The 21,188-nt window shown below is 35.6% G+C and overlaps 1 protein-coding gene across 1 annotated transcript in view; it reads right to left on the reverse strand.

Annotated features, from left to right (window-relative positions):
* The window catches only part of LOC149543554 (Lojap-related protein), a 57,590-nt gene extending 41,367 nt beyond the window's left edge, over positions 1-16,223 (reverse strand). The window contains exons 1-4 of the mRNA XM_089798339.1: positions 15,797-16,223; positions 5,407-5,533; positions 4,938-5,076; positions 4,740-4,828 (exon numbers count right to left, since the gene is read on the reverse strand). Coding sequence (XP_089654465.1) covers positions 4,740-4,828; positions 4,938-5,076; positions 5,407-5,533; positions 15,797-16,033 — 592 coding nt within the window. The 5' untranslated portion in view covers positions 16,034-16,223. The remainder of the gene's footprint in view (positions 1-4,739; positions 4,829-4,937; positions 5,077-5,406; positions 5,534-15,796) is intronic.
* Positions 16,224-21,188: the final 4,965 nt, after the last annotated feature.

The following is a 21,188-nucleotide window of genomic DNA, read 5'->3' on the forward strand; positions in this document are numbered from 1 at the left end:
CTATTGATTGCTTCTGATTTAGACAAATCATTCATGTTTGTTGTATAACTAGAAAATATTTTGGGTCTTTTGCTTTCTCTGACTATTCCAGAAGGTGCAGCAAAGTCTTGTATTGCCTTTATTGTTTTAATGGCCCAAAGTGGTCTTTTCTTTGAATTTTGAGTTTCTTCAAGATCAAGGTTTTGAATTTCATCTTCAATTTCTTCCATGTTCTCCCTCTGAGACTCAGATTCAGTATTTCATTCAGAACTAGGTAAAGGAGAGGGTTCTTCAAAACTTAAGGCTCTTTTGAATGTTAAATCTTCTTCAAAAATTACATCCCTACTAAGTTCAATATTTTTCTATCCAGGTATGAAAATCCTATATGCTTTAGATGTTCCACTATACCCTACAAAAATATCTTTCCTCCTAGAGGGTTCTAACTTAGTTCTCTTTTCTTTTGGAACATGGATATATATAGGGCATCCAAAAATCCTCAGATCACTTATATTGGGTTTAACTTTAGTAAAGACTTCTTCAGGAGTTTTATCTCTAAAATAGGAGTGAGGGCTTTTGTTTTGAATATAGATTGCAATACAAAAGGCTTCTGCCCAAAGATAATATTCTAGATTTTGATCAAATATCATAGCTCTAGCAGCTTCTATAATTGTTTTATTCTTCCTTTCTGCTACCTCGTTTTGTTGTGGGTTTTAAGGAATGGTATACTCCCTCTTAATTCTTGTTTCTTTACAAAACCTTTTAAACAAATTTGAGGTGTATTCCCCTCCATTATCAGGTCTAAGAGTTTTAATTTTATGTCTTGATAATTTTTCAGTTAAGGTTTTAAATTCTTTAAAGCTCTTTAGGATTTCTTCTGATGCTTTGCATTTTAAGAAGTAAATCTAAGTTTTCCTAGAGAAGTCATCTATGAACAGAATATAGTACCAAAATCCTCCAAAAGAAGGAACAAATAAAGGTACACATAAATCTGAGTGGATTAATTCCAAAACATTGTTAGTTTTTCTAGTGCTATCATGACATGGTTTTTTGGTGTTCTTACCCAAAGCGCATCCTTTGCATATGTTTGAGTGATCTTTATTCAATTTAGGTAAGCCAGTAACCATCTTCTCCATGGTTGATAAAGTTTTGAAATTTAGATGTCCTAACCTTCTGTACCATATTTCATTTATGTCCGCAACTTCATGAATTAAGGCTTGAATAGGTCGATTAGGTTCTGATTTAATTCATACAAATACCCTTTTCTCTGACCAATCAATTTTGCTTTCTTAATTGAGGAGTTTTCAGCCCAGGTTATGACTTTACCATCCATGAATGCAACATTATGTCCATCATCTTCAAGTGTCATAACCAAGATTAGATTCCTTTTTATTCCTGGTATATAAAGTACTACTTTGAGAAGTAGAGAACTACCTGACTTTAGTTTCAAGGTGCAATTTCCAATTCATTTGACAAAATGTGTTGGATTATCGCTGATGGTGACTTCGTCATTAACTTTTTCTGCCATTGAGTCTAGCGCTTCTTTGTATCCTATAATACGTCGAGAAGATCCACTATCAATCACCTATTCTTTACTTGAGACTTCATTTGATAGAGCCAAAAACAATACGCGATTCTCAGGATCATAGTTATCTTCTTCCCTAGTGATGTTTGTACAGTTCACTTATTATTTAGAATTCTCAGGGCAGTTTGATCTATAGTGTCCAAACTTTTCACATTTGAAACATTTTATTTTAGATAGATCTTTCTTAGGTTTAGCATTCTTTTGATTACCCCTTTTCTTCTTGAAATGCTTCTTTTTACCTGTATAGGAATTTGTATTAAGAACATGAAGTTCATCATCTTTTGTTTTCAGTTTTCCTCCTTTCTTAAGTTTTTTGGATTCTTTCGGAAGACAGTCTCCCCTAAGTCTATTGAAATCAAGAAGATTATCTTTGGCACTTACTCCTTGTCCGAATGTTTCCCATGAATCTGGTAATCCATCTATAGCCATCAGTGTTAGTTTTGTATCATTAATGATAGTTCCTATACTTGAAAGTTCATCTCATAGGCTGGGAACCCTTAGGAAGTAGGAAATCATCGATTCTCCCTTTTTTATTTGTATGTGATTTAGTTGTCTTTTTAGTGCGAGAACTCTAGTTGCATTGTTAACCTCATATGCATTTAGTAATGCATTCATCATATTAAATGTTGTTTGATGTTTCATTAGCATAGGTACTATATCATTTTTCACTCCATCTAATATGATCTGAATGGCTTTCCTATTTCTTTTACTCCAGATAGATTTATGAGGTTCAACAATAGGTTGTCTGGATTCTGAATCAACAAATTGTTTTACATCAATTTCTTCAAGAATCATCATGATTCTGAATTTCAAGGCATCAAAATGTTCTTTACCCTCAAACCTGTCCTCTGGTCTGACTGTGTATGCCATTGAAGATAGGAGAATGATGCTAGATATATATCAAGTCTGATTATTCAATTTGCAGAGCCTAGGTTCGACTACCAGAGCTCTAATACCATGTAAAGTTTCTGCAAATTCTATAAGTTCAAATCTGAGATAATACCTTTATATTTGTTGATGTTCTAATCTTCTTCTTCTTTAAGAATGTAGAATGTAATTTTTCAGAATATTAAATGTTATTTTGAAACTTGTTTGTCTCTACAATAATTCGTATAGGGCAGTATTGTTTTAAGGAGCAGACTTCAATGTGTTGTGTGTTCTTAAACTACAATAACACCAACCTCTTCTACCAAGACCAAAGGGCATGTCCCTTAAAGGGACATGACCCTCTCTAGGTCAGCCCATACATCACTTGTAGAAATCGGCGTCCATGAAGGAGATAACACAAATGTTAACTAACATAACAATTAGTTATAGTTAGTACATAACATGGTTATTGCCAAGGATCGCCGCCCATCCTATTTGCCAAGTGTGGTGTATATAATGCTTTCGAATGGTATAAGGGGAGAAGATTAAGGTGCAGTCTGCACTTCTCAGACCAGTATGAATATCAGTGTTAATATTTAACACATAGGTTGGACAAAAACCCATGGATAATAAGGATTGGGCTCACTTAAGGTTAATCATTGAGCAGATTTGCATCGTTTTAAAAAGGTTTTGGAGGAAAATTTATGTGTGTCCTAGCATTGTAACAATAGTATATTTGCTTCAACAGCTATGCATGTTTTATATTCAAAATCACTATCAATAGATTTGTGTTTGTAATCGCTTATTTCCTTGGAAAACTATATCATTTCCTTTACATGTTTAGTTTGCATGTCTTTATTTTGCAATGAAATGAATCAAAACATGGCAAAAATTTTAAACCCAAATCAGATTTGAATCAATATCTTGGTTCTGGGTATTTCAATCTGTCAGAATTGAGCTTATCTGGAATGCTATTATGTCCAAAGTCTCACATCTTATCTTTAAATTTATCTTAATGTTTTCTGCATATACTACTTCGCTCACAAAATGAGGTGGCAGCTAGAACACAAGTAAATCCAAAAACTCATTAGAATGAAGTGGGTAAATGAAAAGCTTATGATATTGCTATCACAATTCACCTCTGTGGGCATCACCTAGGTGCGCTAAGTTTTCCATTCATTCTCATGAGAGATGGGTTCTTGTGAACCACTACTCATGACAAATGGGAGAATGAGTTTGACTTGAAAACTACACAGTTGAATCGTGATAACAATGTCACAATTTGACTTGAAGTGGAAAATATCTCCTTATCAAAAGAAAAGCTATTCAACCCACAGAAAAAGATAGGAACTTATCTTAACAAAGCCTGTTCGATACAATTTTGAAACTCCACAAATAGTGTTAACAAAGAATAAGCAATTGTTTTAAGGGAATTTCATAATAAACATACAAAATTGCCAAGACAATGCTACAGTAGGTATTATTTTTCTAAGATGAATTTTGTTTTGATTCTATGCAAAATATCACAAATGATTTTTCAAATCTTTGCAAATAGACAGAAGCTCAAGAATGATCAACAAAACCATGAAATCCTTGAGCATGGCGGTGTGCATACAGAGAAAGGTATCAGATAAGTAGGCAAGAAAACTTCAAGGAACAGATGTAGGAATTAAAATATAAATAGGCTCAAGATGTGAGAGCTGTACATTATAGAATCAAAAGCCTAAACACTGAAGCATTAAATGTATAGAAGAACGGGAGAAGATGTATGGCACCACCTTATTCTTCTTAGAACACAACTAAATCAAGAAAAAGGATCATGGCATGTGTTAGGAAATTGTAATAACAGGCAATTGAGCCATGAAAAAATATGCCCACAAGGAGGAGCAAAACAACTAATGCCTTACAAGAGTTCACTCCATCTCAAAAAACAACCATAGCAAACCCCAGTGAACGAGGAGGAAGAGATTCCCCTCTGTTCCAGAATTCTATGTGTAAATGTGCTTTTACGGATGCACAGTAAGCTTCCATTTTGCATTTTTTTGTATGTACGTAGGAGAAACAACGCCTGGTTATCACATAGTTCCATGCCACACAGAGGCTGATTGAAAACTGGAATTCAATTGCACTGGTCTTCTATTATTGATTGCCTAGGACAGGAATTCTAGAACCCCTCAACTTTTGATCTTTCTGTCGGTGTCATGAGCAGATTGTTTATAGACATTTGATATTTTCACGGACACATTGCAATCGATTTAAACAGGACACCATTAAAACATACAAAATGAAGAATGTAAGTCCAAGAACTTACCAAAGTCCAGCAATGTCCAGGAATTGGGTTTGACATCTCCTGTAGGAAACTTCTTAAACTGCTGTTCTGCTATATCACGCATTCTTTTCCTTTGAAATTGAAGAAAGCCATAACAAGTATTAGATCCTTTCTAGTAAAAAGGAAACACCAAATCATTTTACGATTTATAATAACTCAGTCATATTATGTTACAATTACCCTATTGCATCAATTTGTGGATTTGAAAAGGCTGTAGCGATGATGAAAAAGCTTGTCCAGTACACAAGACGCTTCACGCATAAAACTTGAATGTCAACTGCCTTAACATCATCTGCAGCCTTTGCTAGAGCTACAACAACTGAAGACACAAATGTTCATTTCAAATTTAGAACAGAAGTGATTTGAATCTTCAAACATCATTTGTAAAAAATATATAGCTTACTCAATCCTGTTAGTTGGACATAACTTGGATTTGTTTGTGCTACATTATATAGTAATACACATATATGGTCAAGAAACATATATGTGGTGTATAAAGAGTGCTTTTGTGATATTAAAATAAGTGTCTGTCACTAGTAAAAAATACAATTATTTTATTTGCAAATAATTTTTATGTAGTCTTCCTAACAACACCTCCCTGTCAGAAAATTTGAAGAATTCAAAATCCTTAATTGAGACTTAGACTTACATGATAAGCTCTCTACATCATCATTTAACTCTGAACTAGGGGACCTCTGGTTAGGATCTGTATAAACAATCTCACCATACTCATCAAGAAGTTTATCCAGTTCCTCCTCTACATATTCATCTGTATTCTGGCTTCAAGCAAGGGAGCAAAAATACAATATAAGATTTCAAGAAAATAAAAACCTGCTAAAATTATTCTATTTCGAAAAGAAAAAAATCTTCAAGAAACATTAGAGTTCCCCATTTCCATTATTTTCCAAAGAAAGCCTTTTCAGAGAAATACTAATTCAATCCGGTTCATGCAAATAGACTTGTTCTGTCATGGCCGGAATCAACCAATATCATAGACTTGTTTGTTACGCCTTGCCATGCTTCGAATTGAATGCACTAAAGTTGATATCATAGTAATAAAAGATGTGTTTTTAAATCAACAAATTGCACATATTTATAATTACCAAATTACACTCAGTCTAAGAAAACAAATTGCACTATCTGAAAACCGTAGAAAGATTGAAATTTAATAATGTTGAGTGGTCTCTCTTATGGATCTTTCTCTGTGGGTTGAATTATTTTGTGGCAAGAAAATGAGCTCCTGTCATGCCTAACAATTCATTTCAATCCGGGGCAGTGTCTATACACCATCTTAAAGCAATGTTTTTTGCCCAGATCCTGTGTCCGTTAATCATGTGAAGAGCATTTCAGGGACTGGTCATCTCGGCCCTCTGGGGAATGTGGATGTGGTTCGTTTTTGTGCCTCTAATGATATTGATTTCTGGTAAAAGTTGAAGGAGAAGATTCCTTAGTCTGGGATGCAATTGGGTGGTGAAGAAGCCATATCCATCTCAGCAGGATTCTTCTTATCCATCATTTGTTGCAGATGAGAAGATTACAGCTATGGTTTCTTTCGATTTAGCTACTAATGTAGAGCTTAGTGTATTAAAGAAAAAAGATTCTACACATCTTTCAACAGCTAGAAAAAGTCCTAGATACTTGCGCTGACTCGCAGACGGTGTTAAGACATTTGATGGCAAAATGCATTAAAAGGCAAAAAAGGAAAGCAAGTAAATAAAATAATCCTGTGTGATTTTCATGCTTATATTTGGGATGATACAAAAATTCATGCAAAGTTATACAGATCAGATCTACTGACAATGTGGACTTTTTGAGAGGGGTGCAGATAGTTGAATGGCTTGTTTCCTGTCATTGTAATGGTTTAAAAAGAAATTATTTTTACTATTTACTATTCTTCTATGACTGTTTAAAGTTTTGTTCTCGAAGTTGTATGTCATATTATTTTCAAGAAATTATTAACTTTTATTAAAAATGGTGTCTCCAATCTCCCAGATCTCTTGTTTTTAAATATTATTCATACAGAGAAAAAAAAAATTGGGTTTGCAACTGGGCGGCTCTCGGTGGTCGCATCGTTGGTAGTCGTACTTGCTGCAGACCCTTGTGGTTCCTTCTCATTCCTTTATGTGGCCTGTGTGATTTTCCTTGGTTTCGGTGTCCATTCTGCATGTCCTTGTCATCATTGTTGTGTTTGCTTGCAAGTCTTTTTTGTGATCTGTTTTTGAGTGCTGGATAGGGCTCTTGTAAACATGTCGGAGGAGCTGAGTCCTCTCGGCTCCCAACTAGATTCACTCATGCACAAAGGAGTGAATAGTCATCATGGTTTAGAGTCCAGAATGGATGTCGATCAAAGGGTTATGGATAATGAGTGCAGTAATGCCCCTGTTAAAACCCTACTGAGTAATGATAAAGGAGGAAGTAAGCCATCGTATAAAGTGGTTTTAGCAGATCAGTCTAAACCAGAATGCCCACCTTTGGCTTCTTTCAATGGAGTTTTTTGCAGGGAAGGAGGAAATTCAACCCTCAGCTGATGGAAGTGGATTGGATGGGAGAGAACCCGAAAAAGCAGCCTATGGAGACACTCGAGATGGTAACTCTGCACCTAATGACTTTAATTCTCTCTCTCTCTCTCTCTCTCTCTCTCTCTCTCTCTCTCTCTCCCCCAATGAGGATATGGTCTTGGCTATTACAATAGAGCAAATGAGATTGAAGGATATTGCTATCTCTTTTGTTTGTCTTGACAAAGATTCTTTACCTTCTGACAAGTTTTTTGATGATTGGATGGCTAACATTTGGGGAAGGAAGCTAGGAGTCCAAATAAGTTTCTGCAGAATGCTTCAAAAAGGAATTTTTGTCGTTTTTTTTAAAACCCATGGAATGCAGGACAGAGTGCTTAAAATAATTTATTGAAATGTAGGCAGGTCATTGTTTAGGGCCTTTCAATAGTCGGCTAAAGGACAGGTTGAGCAGGTCGTGGCCTAGGCCACTCCTCACGTATAGAAATTAAAAACCTTCAGCCTAAATTTTGGCCCTTTGTAACTATTAAAAGTAGTTTTCCTTTTCAAATAAGCCTACTTGTAAAGCCTAGTCACCATTGGTGTTCTATAAATCATGGGTTTTTGACTATGGTCATTGAACAAATCTTAGTCCTAGGATAGGGTAGTTGTGTTCTTAGACTTCTAAACATGTTTTAGGTCCCTGAGACACTAGAGGAAGGTCCTAGTATGGTTATAGTGCACATTTTGCATAAATTGCAAAAAGTTGCACTTTACAACAAGAGTTGTTTGACAACTTTTGCATAATTACCTCCCAACGGTCACAACCTTTGAAAATCGGTTGGATTAGCTAGGAAAGGTCTTCATATAGCCCTTTCAGGCGGGTGGAAGACATAGAATGTAATTTGCATTTGAAAAACAATAAAAACTCCCATTTTTCCTCATAATTGTGTTGCAACACGTGTGTGCGTGGACTGGTACGGATTGGCAGGAGCAAATGAATGACTAGACCAGCATCTAGGATGTTCTAGGAAGACATTGCAATTGGTTCGAAGGTTTGAAGTGGTCTGAGTCAAAAGATATTCAAACATCTTTCTCGAATGCACCAAAACCCTTGTTTCATTCGCAATTTTTGGCAAAAATGCCCTAACTTGCTTTTCCACCGTGGGAATTTCATGTCACTCAGGAAAATGCAAGTTAGGTTGGTGTACTATAGGATTCCAAAAGGATAGGAGATGAGAATTGGGTTTCTTATTTTTTCAACCCAGCCCTAGGCCAAAAATCTCTATGTGTTTAGTTCAGGACAGCAGACATTGAAGTGTCAGAGGCACTTTGGGGATGGATAAAACATGTCTGATGGTGGATTGTGATCTCTTATAGATCCCTCCAAGTATCTCAAGTGGTGGTTAAGCCTGGACAATAGCCTGGTGTGTACTTCCTTCACAAACCTAACCAATTAGGCCTATTAGGACTATTTGTTGCATTTTGGGTTTAGTGATCATCTGATTGTTTGGGAGTCTAAAACCTTGGGATCTGGAGTGACTTCCAAAAGGGTGTCTGGATATCCACTTTGTTTGCTAGGTCCTTTGGAGAAGTTTCAAACCAAGTCTCTATTTCCTCATTGATAGGGCTAAAAGGGGCTACTAGGCCTAAAAGCCAGAATTGTTGTTTGGGCTCTTGGGCATGAGATAGGCTGTCTTAATCCATCATTTTTAGATTATTAGATGTTCAGGAACCTTTCCATTCCCCTTCTAACACATAGGTTCCCATTCAAAGCAAATTCCAAGTATTTGGTGGTATTTTGCTAAGAGACCTAGTTGTACTCTTGGGAGTGCCTAGTTCAGGTTTTGTTTGGAAGTTTATTCAAAGGTGTAGAGCCCTCTCTGAAGCCCATTTTGGGGTATTGAAGAAATCATAAGGCCACACCAAATTATAGTTGCCTAATCAAGGGAAAGCTCTGCATCATATACCCTACCGCATCTTAATGCTAGGATTCTGATAGCCCTAGCACCTGCTATTGAATTTCCAGACTACATTTTGATGGCACTAGAAGAAGAGGTATTTGTGTGGGAAGTTTCCCTTATGGAAAATCTAGGGTCCTGCTTCCATTGTAAAAAGAATCAGCACACCAAAAAGGAGTGTCTGACTCTCTGCAGCATGCAGAAGCCTAACTTTGATAGCGATGTTAAAACTAAACCAGGGGGATGAAGGTGAGTGATGATGGTAAGGAAGGAGATATTGTACAACATTCTAGGGTTGATACCCCTAATCTAACCAGGCCACCTTCAAAAAAAGGTTTAAATGATAGTCAAAAATCTCACAAGAACCTGAATAATGATTTCCCTATTAAGGGTTTCAATGGAACAATCGAAAGTGATAAGTTTATAAGCCTAAATAACCCTTTGTTTGAAGAAGAGTTCGTTGTAGTACCCTCAGGCTCTAGTATACCCAATTCACTAACGGATTGCCAGCCATTCTCGAACCCTGATAAGAAGATAGTTGAGTATATTGCTTTAGCTCCTCCCCCAACCAAGCTAAATGCACAATAGCTAGGTCTTAATACCATTAATGAAAAAGCTGAAAAAAAATTTAAAGCCCCTAGTGAATCCTTGAATAAAGATAAGGTTTTAGCTGGGACATTAAAATCAATAGTCTACCAGAATAGCATTGACAATGTAGTTGACAGTACTAATGAAGAACCATTCACTGAAGTTACCAATAAAATTGCAAAAAAAAAGAGGAAAATAATTAAAAGACAGTCTCTTTCAAATGAGAATAGAAAAATAGGGAAAGATCTTCCAGATTGTTTTAACAAGCTTTTATGAGAACAACAAATCTCTACAATATAAATGCACAGCTGGAATGTGAGAGGGCTTGAGATGTCTAACAGAAACTACATGGTTAGAAAATGGTGCAATAATCTTAGGGATAAGGACATCATATGCCTTCAAGAGATTAAGGTTGTAGGGTTTCAAGCTTACACTGTTAGAATTCATATGGGATCAATCTATTGGATTCTACTCCAATCATCTTAGAGGTAAGGGGGGTACTACAATTATGGTAGGGCCAAAATGGGCTAGTAAGATTTCCTCTAATGGGTTCTCCCCCTGTCAAAGAGATTTGTGGGTTATCTTTCAACATAATGAGCTCTTTATCAGGGTCAGTAATATATCTACCCCTAATTATTTTCGGGACCGGGCTGTTTTGTGGGAATGGTTGTCTAATAATCTACCCAAGGCAAACTGGATTTTTGTTGGTGATTTTAATATGTTAGAGAACAAGGAAGATAAGTGTGGAGGAGTTCTTCATTGTGGAAAGGTGATGAACAGTTTTTTTGGGCTAATTTCAAGAGGAAATTTAGAATTGCTGACCCTTCGGCTCTCAAAAAGAAGTCCTTCTCTGATATTTAGCTTACATGGCGCAACAATCAAGCTGGGTCCCAAAGAGTGCATTGTAGATTGGATAGGATCTATATTGAAGAGCGCATATTCTCTATAGAAAAACAGGATGGACATGCTCCTGTGATTGTCTCCCCCTCTTCTATGTCAGATCATCATCCAATATATGCCAGAATGTGTCGATAGCATTCCTGTTGATAGAAGAAAGAGTAAGGCAGCGTTTAAACTTAATACTTCCTTATTTAAGAACAAGGATAATGATGATGACATTAGCATGCTAACTAGTCTTTGTAAGTTATGTAACTCTGAGTTGCAACCTAAAGATAGGTGGAGTGTTCTGTGGATTCTTATAGGAAGCTTTATCAGATCATAGGCAAAAAACAAGTCATTGATAGAAATAGAGAGGAGCAGTGGCTTCAAAGTAATTTAAACCTTGTTGAAAAAGAACTTCAATTGAAGGTATGTGATCCACAGCTAGAAGAGAGATTAGCCAAACCAAATGCCATCTGAGAAAACATCAACAATACAAAATTAAAGGTCAGAAGATTAGAGCCAGAATGAATTAGATGAAGGATGGAGACAATGGGACTAAATACTTCTTTAACATCATAGAAGCCAAACACAAAAGAGAGATGATTGAGGAAATCCAGATTAATGATGATGTCACTAATGATCCTAATTTTATTAAAGATGTTTTTTTTGCATTCTATGAGGAGCTCTTTACTACAGAATTTACCAAAGAGAACTACTCTAGGCTTGAACAATGCCTCAAGTTGATTCCCAAGAAAATTTCTGATATTGAAGCTAGAAGGCTAGATATGCCCTTATCTCTAAGAGATTAAAGTTGCTATTCTTTCTCTTGCTAATGACAAATCTCTCGGCCCTGATGGTCTTCCTGTTGAATTTTATAATCACAATGTGGAATGGATTGCCTCCGAACTCTTAGAAGTCTATGAAGATGCAATCAAAAGGGGGTCTCTAGGTACTAATATCAATAGAGGGGTCATCAAACTGCTACCTAAAGATGGACATAAGTCCCAAGTCAAGAATTGGAGGCCAATCACACTATTAAATCTTTCCTACAAGATTGTGGCTAAAGCTCTGGCTAAAAGAATTGGGAACCTTTTAAATGAATTCATATCCCCAACTCAGACAGGGTTTATCAAGGGAAGGTTTATTCTTGAGAATTTGATCACCAGCTGGGAAGTTATGCACCAGACAAGAAATGATGATCAAAATGCAGTGATGTTGTTACTTGATTTTGAAAAAGCATATGACCAAATTGAATGGCCATTTGTGAAGGGTATGCTTCAGGCCTTTGGCTTTCCTTCTTATTTTTGCAAATGGATTGATATCGTGCTAAAAGACTCCTCTACTATCATTGATGTTAGTGGTGATACCACTAATAGTATTACTCTACAAAGATCCATTAGACAAGGGTGTCCAATTGCACCCTCTCTGTTTGTGATAGGTATTGATGCTTTGTAATACATTTTTAGGGCTACGCACCTAGGGGCCCCGGTTAGAGGTATCACTCTTCCTAATCAAGAGGTTTTGCTTAATGCCCAGTTTGCAAATGATACAGCATCGTTCGTTGAGTTAGAGGAAGGTAACTTTGACAACATGGTTAATAGACTTCTATATTTTTGTGAAGTCTCTGGGGCCAAAATTTCTCCTCATAAATCATCCATCATTGAATGGTTCCTCTCTCCCCCGGATTGGATAGTTAACAAAGGATGGCAATGGTTAGGGCCAAATGATATTGTCAGATATCTGGGTATATCTTTCTCTATTGATCCCTCTCTTAAAGACATGCAGTATTGGATCTTTTCTAAAATTGATAAAAAATACCTAAAATGGCAAACTCATATGCTCTCTCTAGCTAGTAGAGTTCAGGTGGTCCAAAAAGTTATTTCTGCACATCACATCTATTTTTCATCTTCTTGGTTATTTGCCAACTATCAGAATACTGGCCTAGAAAAAATTCTGAGGGACTTTCTGTGGTCAAATGGAATTGGGAACAAAAAAAGGCACTGTGTAAAGTGGGAATGGTGTTGCCTTCCCAAGGATAAAGGGGGTTTGGGTATCAGAGATCTCAAAGCACATGGTATGGCAATGGCTTCGAAATGGATTGTGAATGCCCTGTTAGGAGATGAACTGTGGAAAGTTCTGGTTAGGAATAATATAGACAGATCAGGAATCAAAAAAGGTAAGAGTTGGACTGATATTCCTCTATGTGATAAAGTGTTTGGTAACTTTCAGCTGACAGTGTTTGGTTCCATCCAGGTTAGAACTCTTATCTTAAGTAGGGGTGCATGTGGGGGTTATCCTACATATTCAGTTGTGGATAGATCTTTATGGTGGGGGGTGGAGACTAATTGCAAACCTGTGGCTCTTACTCAAAGTTGTTCTGCCAAGAATTGGTCTAAACATAGCATTTCCCTTGTTAGAGATATTATGGTTGGCAATCGGTTAGGGAAATTGGAAGAGATCTCTAGTAAACATCACATTCCCAACACTGAGAAAAAAACTTTCTCTATCATTAGCAAAGTTGTGGCTAATTTTTTTCCTAGTTATACTATGAATAGTGAACAGTATTTTAAGTGGATAAAGTGGAAAGACGGTTCTAGTTTCAATACTATTTATACTAAGCAGATCTATAATATGCTTAAAGATGATTGTTCTATCTTTGACACGGTGAACCTTGGTTGGGGGCTGAAGCTATCGATCTCAAGATGGCAGTTCATCTTTAACCTTGTCTGGCACTCTCCCTATGAGCCTAAAAAGTCTTGCTTTAGGTGGCTGCTGTTTTTGAGGAAACCTGTTGCTGGTAATACTTTACCTCATGAGTTGGGCTGTCCTATTGTTTGTGGTGTTTGCTCTGTTCCTGAATCTTTTGAACACTTATTCTTTTACTATCCTTTTGCCCAAGATGTGTGGTTCTATCTTCTTTAGATCTCCCATTGTGTGGAATGTCAATCCTGGTCTATGTTGGAGTGAAGTCTTAACTGGGTTTGTAGAATCCTTTGATCTCAAGTCTAACACTTTTTGGTCTGTTCTTACTTGTGAGGTTCTGTGGTTTCTTTGGAAGGAGAGAAATGGAGAGATTTTCCAATAGAGAAAGAGGCAGCTTACTGAGTTTGGATGTAAAATCATTCATTTTTATATTATGTCACAGGTTGCTGCAGCCTTAGAGATTACCAGAAACAAGTTCATGATGCTGATGAGAGAAGGACAAGTCATGATCCACAAAAAAGATATTGTCTCGTGCCATTACTTCTCCCTTCACAAGGATATGCTCAATCAAAGAGAAATGGACAACCTAAACCAGTTCATTGAAAAGCTTAATATTGAAGACAAATCAAGTGGTGACTGCAAGAAGCATCATGATCAAGCATTACCAAGACATGGAGACTGATAAGTCAGTGTTGGACACTTCTTTCAGACCTTTTTGGTGGCAGGAACACTTTTTTGTATTAACAAGACTCTATATGAATGCCGAATACTCCAAATGTATGTATGTAATGATTACTAGCCACTGTATATGTGAAGGTGTTTACAGTAGTTCTTTTTTGAAACCTAAGGCTGGTTAAGATTTTGAACTATTCTGAGATTTGTACTATTGTAACTCAGAAGTTTTTACTATTGTTATTTAGCTTTGTGTCTATGTTAATACAAAAAAAAATATTAGTCATACAGGTACCAGTATCAGTCTCCAAGTATCCCTGTCATCTGGTGAATAGGTATTTATCTATTATCTCTTTAATGATATTTTAACGTATTTAAATATCATTTTTTTGCTCCAGCGTACTTGTATTGTTCATGCAATCTATTGCTGTACCTTTTGGCATTTTTGTTTATTTGAATAATAAAATAGTATATTACAAATTATTATCCACACCATAGGCTCTCAGCCTTACGGGATCTTGGTGATCAAAAAGTGCTAAATGACAATATCAGCCCATCGTATGCTCTCATCTTGCCCTCACTGACCTTGGTAATCAGGATGTGAAATTTTTTGTTTTTCCTAAACTTGTTGAGGTCATTACATTCAATGGAACACGGCTGTCCATATATTTATGAATCTAGCAAAACAGTCATGAGACTTCAGTATAGGCTCCAACAAGCAGCTTCCTTCACAAGCTACTCGTAAAAAACTTTACCCCATTTGTCCTCCACAGGCAGCAAATAGCCACAAAAGCAAGTGCTAACTGGTCAATACCAAGCATAAACCAACGCAATCTAGTTGAAATGCACAACAGTTAAATTCAACTCTAACAGAGAGAGAACACCAAACCTCCGGTCCACCAAATATCCAACGGGGCAGTCAAAGTAGTTTAGCAGTTCTAGCCAATAACCTAAACCCTTAACTTGGGCAAGCGATCCACTATGGAAGGAAGTTGATTTCCTATAAAAGGCTGAAAAGTTCTCTATTGGGAATTTAATTCCTTTAATTAAAAAAAAAAATACAATTGCAAATATTTAGTATATAAGCAAATTTGGAACACAGAAAACGAAGGCTGGAAATCTATACTACAAAGAAAAATAAAAATAGACAAAAACGAGCTAAATTTTCAAATTTTGACTATCACTGTCTATCACTAATGTCAAAATTCAAACTCCTTTTCTTTAGACTCCAATTTTAAAGTTTAAATCACGGGTCGGAGAAGTCCTGGATGTAAATCTCTAGCATTTTTCAATTGTTTTCACCAAAATATGTTGTTTGACAGTGTTACCTTCGCATTCCCCCAATCCCCTCGTTGATTCCCAATATGTTAAAAAATATCTGTTCTGTTCTTTCGAATTGTTATCTATTGACATTTGGGTTGTCACAGTTTTGAATGATTGATAAATCACATATAAGCTGTGTACCATCTATTGTATATATTTTTTTATGATATCTCTGAGTAAACATGTCCAAGCTTGTAAAACTAAAGCGCGTGCGACTTGCCATTTGTCACTTTAAATTATGGTACTAGACAGTCTTGAAAGTCCAATTGATAACGAAAAAACACATTCAAATAGAAAAGAGGTACTCGTATCTCCTCTGACTTCATTTTCCACTGAAGGCACTACGATTCTTTAGCATATTGCAAAGAGACCTTGTAAAAAATTGAAAATAAAGAAGTAAAGTTGGTGGAGCTCTTACATTAAATGTTCCTGCGCCAGTATGTTTTCTAGCCAGCAATCGAAAAGAATCTATGGATTTAGGAAGCTTATCAACAATTCCTGTGTTATTCCGTTTTCTTTCCCTTAAAAAAAATGTATTCCTTGTGATCGAACATCCACATCGTACAGGCCCTGCTCCTGCTGTAGAAGTATTGAGTGGGGGAAGAGCCCTGAGTGTATGATGGGCGGTGAGCATGTACATATTGCTCAACGCCATAGATGTAACTTAAAATGAGATTATGGATAAAAATCGTCAGAGCCTATCGCGTTGCCATAAAAAATACCTATATTTTGCGTCAAAGGAAGAGGTCTTTCTCCATACGACCGATACTAGCAACGGAACTGTCCAAGAGCGAGCGCCTTACTGAGAAGTAGATAATGTTGGGGACTAAACGCGGGCTTCTTTTGAAGAGCAGCTAGCTTCAATAATTTTACTTTATGTTTGGATTTTTTTTATTTACAGTTTTCTTTTTTATTTTTAACTTTTTTTTTAAACCATAGTTTCCTACACATCTTATTCTTATTGGTAGAAATTGCACTTTTCCTTTATAGGCATCTGTCATGGTTCGGTTATTATGTTATTTAAAGAATGGAGAATCAGCGATGGCGTAAGTTGATCACACAAGAAAGACTTGACAGAAGAAAAAACACGTAGATAAAACAAAATGTCAAATGGACGTAAAAGTGGAATATAGTAGGCAAGAATGCCCAGATAACAATGAGGAAATAAAAAAGTATGTGAATGAAAAGTTATGTGAATGAAAAGTTCAGGAGTCTCATATGGTCAAAACAAAAAAGGGCACACAAAAGATTAATATATCAAAGAATTTAACCCAACAAGGGAACATGTGGAGAAAGCTTACATAGGAGCAAATATCAATTGGAAAGCAAAACTGCTCATAGCACAACTTATAGATGGACAATACCAAAGGAAGAATGGGAGGAAAGAATATGTTTATTTTTGCAACATGGGAGTGGTGGAGACAAAGCAACATTTTATTATGGAGTGCCTAGCGTACATTGACATTCGCTCTAGCTATGGGGATATCCTTGCAACTAGCAATTTGGATTATATTTTTTAGGAAACACAACTAGACAGGACAAAAAATTTAACAATCAACATCCATTGTAGAAGAACAAACCTAAAGAAGTAGTTTCAAAAGGCTTAGTGTCCTCTAGCCCTTTTCGAGAGGCGTATTTTTCTAAGTGGTCCCATAGGCTGCTTTGGCCTCGTGGATATTATTAAAACCTTTCATTCATTCATTTTTGTTGAATCCATTCTTAAGAAAGAAAGACCAAAGAGTTTAGGAGACTAAAAGAGTAATTTCGGATTGTTTGTGGAGAGTGAGGGATTGTAGTAGATTATTAGTTCCTACTTATTTATAGGCATGAAATAATGTTTTCATTTTCTCTATTCTAACTATTTTTAGTCAAAAATTATTCAAACACTAAAGTTTAAAAGTGTTTTATTTTTAAAATATCTTTCTCTCATTAATTTTTTTTTACTATTAGTCATTTTTATTTTTGCTAAAGGTTATACTATTTTAAATTCTAAAAATAACAAAAAGTATCTACATTTATCTAGGAGCGTCCAACACTTCCTATTATCGATGTAATGTTCTAGAAAATGTAGTCTCGGATATTGCACACTCAATATGTTCCCTTCAAATCAGCCCATGGAAGCTTCTCGTAGTTTCTACTCGCGTTGCAATATTTTAGAACCTTTAAACATTACAGGCTCCTCTCCATTCTGACCAATTTCCTGAGCGATGCTTCTACTAGTGTTTCCTCCAATTTCCTAACATCCCCTGCAAACACCAAAGGAGGGAAGGCCTCCAACACTTTCAAGATAGAGTGGAACTCTTCCATGCTTTTTGTAACTAGGTTGTTGCACAACTTTCTTGATCCCTAAATTAAACAACTAAAAGAACAGTTCCATTGCAAGACATTAGAGAATAGGAGCAGTTTGATGGGTATTGGTTGTCAATTATTGTTTGCACATGTACAAATTCATGGGGAATTGGAATTTATTTTTTTGATGTGCGTGAATTTATGTATGTTATGGGAACATTGAGCCTTGGATATGGCATTCATGAGTTCTCCAATTTCACCTAGTTCATCATTGAGCAATACCAAATGTCTAATAGATTGTGCTTTGGGCTTGACAATTCTGAGAACTATTCGAGGAACAAAAAGTTATAATCTTTGTCAATTTTTGCAATTTTAAGATTTAATTCTTAGAATATTTGGTTATTTTAAATTTAAATTTTGTATGTGTATGTTTGTGAATTTGGTTTCTTGATGTGTAGTGAATGATATAAGAAGTTATTGTTTAAAGATGTGTAAGAAAAGTAGCGACCTTTGAGAAAATTTTGGGTTTTTTAGATATAAATACTTTGTTTTCATGTTTGACAAAAATTGGTTGTTTTAGATATGAATGAAGTGTCTTTATGTTTGGTAATTTGAGTTTTTTGCGGTGTGTAGTGAATGGCCATTTGTGAAACTAGTTTTTAGAAATATTTTGTGATGCAATAACAAAGCAAGGCTCAAATAGTAGCTCAATGCTAGTAGTCCTACACTTTTTGATGCAGTTCCATCTAAACCCTACTTCGCATCCCCTAATTAGTGCCCTTAAATGATCGTCAGAAATTCACTCACCCTTCATTGTATAGTTGAGGGGTTGTGACCTCTCTACTCTAGTCATTGATCAGGTACACTAATCTTCCATGAGTGTGGAGCAACGAGTGTTGGGAGTGGGGTACACAATTTGCCTTTCCTTTGCCGACATATGAATTCTATTCTTATGGAGGTTTGGGACAGGGCTTTGTTTGCAAGTGTTATAATTTTAGGTCTACAAATACAAAGAAAAACAACATATAGAGTTAAAAAGTTTCGCCAAGTAATATGATAAGTGTAACACCCCGCCAAGGGATCCAAAAGAAATAACCTAAAGTTTACTAAGTTTGCCAACAATTTTTTTTGTTACAAACAAGAAAGCTAAATCATACACATTAAACACATAGTAGCGGAAGCAATAAGATACAATCAAACATACATAATAGATTACATTCCTTAAGGATCCCAAGATGTTGAGTCACATTTAAATTTAATTAATACTAAGTCTAACAATTACCACATCCACATGAAAGAATAATTAAAAGTCCAATGTCCATTTAAATAATGTACAATTGTTCTGAATGCCTCTTGGCAAATGAAATCTGGAATGCTCAATCATCCATTGTACCTGTCACAGGGTATGAAAGACTAAAAGAATATACATATGTAAAAATAGAAATACATCATCCTCCTCAGATCCATGATACAAAGTACAATAAAATAAATGAAACCATCCATCATACATGATATAAACATCCATCATAAGATATAACCATCCATCAATGATATAAAGATAGCATGAAAGGAAATGCAGACAAAGAAGCTCCAGCCATGGTGACTACGAATGAATCTCAATGGTAAGAGTAAAAAGCACTACCACCCAACTGTGTGGGACCTAAATGGCCCACTCCACTGCATTGAGGAGATAGTCTCAAGTCCCAAATAAGATATCAAACCAAATATGAAAAGTACTCTCTAAGTCCAGGAAATCCTAAAAGTATCCTAACTCAAGGGTTCCAAAATAAGTCAACATCTATTCCCAAAGGCACACAAGACACGTAGGAAACCTACTATGTAAGCAGGCAAGTGTCATCGCACAAATCATGCTAGAGTTACCTTGGCAATCTCTCAGGACCCCGGCCCCCTAGTGATCCCTATGCGGCCACTAGTATCCTCTCGTACTGACAAGGCATACTACAAATGCAAGGTCACAACCAAGTGTTCTATTTACTCCCATCCTAGTCTATACTAGCACTCAAGGCATGGGCGAGAACATACAAAGACTCTTATTAGGTTCATTTTAATCCCATTTAGTGTAGTATATTCACTTATTAAACAACTTACAATGGGTTACCCTAGCAACCACTTAGGGCCCCCGCTCCCATTGCAAGCCACTTCCTCACATTACATATGGATAACCTACCCTAGGCTCATAAAAGCACAAATCAATAATCATATAAAATCACCTCAATGCTATACAAGTGACTGGAAAACATCAAAAGATAATTCACAATAATCACATCAATTCTCTACGAGCAACTGGAAAGCATCCCAAAAATAATACGGATCGAAAACTCATAATGGTTAAGTCAAACATGTCACAACATGACATCACCAAGAACAAAGCAAACAAGCACCTCAGTCCTATCAAAGCGACTAGAAAGCAATTCAAATATAACTGATCGAGAAACTCAAAAATGGTTAAGCCAAGTAGGTCATACATTCACCTCAACATCACACAAGAACACTGGAAAGCAATAACAAATAGTAAATACAAACATATCATAGAGCATACCATCACATTACCATGGTTGGATTTTATTTTTTAAAAATCGAGATCAAAATATCAGCATGATATCACAAACACATAACCCCCCGAGCCTCTGGTAACATCCTAAGATTGGTCAAAACTGGGTCAACCCGAAGACCCCAAAACATAAGATACACCTCGCATATAGAGCATATAATGGAGCTTACTCAATACATTATGTTTTTGAAGACACGAGGGTGTACCTTTACTATAGGTTTCAAGATTACATTATCGTGTAAATCCAACTAGGAAATAAAATCTCAAGTTCGCCTATTAATCATTCATATCTTTCATTTCCAATTTATTTTAATAATAGTAATAATCTAATTAATCGCTTGAATTAAATATTATTAAATTTTGAAAATCAATTCTTATTCCCTAGGCATATTTTAATAATAGATAATTAAAAGTCTTTAAGTAAATACCATTCATTTCTTTAATTACTTATTTTCAGATTATTAATAAAATAACTATTATTTTATTAATAAAAATATAATGACATTAATAACAATTTAATTAATTGTTTGTAACTTTACTTTAAAATAATCTTTTTAAAATTTATTTATCATATAAAAATACATTAATAATCTTCATTAATAAATATATTAATAAAACCTTTATTAAATTAACTCTTAATTAAACCACATTTAAACCAAATTAAATTTTAATTAATTAAAAATTGTAATAACTTGAATATTTCATATTTAAAATTTATTATAATAAACTAATTTTTTAATACTAATAATAAATTAATTAATTAAAAAAAATTACCATGCGATTGTAAATCGCAACAGGCTGCAAGTATATGGTTGTTGTCACAGTCGTACTACAACCACAGTCACAAGTACGACTGTGAACAATAGTCATCGACATTGTAGCCGCTGGCATCGAGGTAAGGGGGGCGGGTAAAACACCATCCCCATATTTTTTTTTTTTTTTAAATTTG

Source organism: Cupressus sempervirens, chromosome 8, assembly GCF_028749045.1.
Source record: "Cupressus sempervirens isolate cs-2001-9-10 chromosome 8, ASM2874904v1, whole genome shotgun sequence".
Lineage (NCBI taxonomy): Eukaryota > Viridiplantae > Streptophyta > Pinopsida > Cupressales > Cupressaceae > Cupressus > Cupressus sempervirens.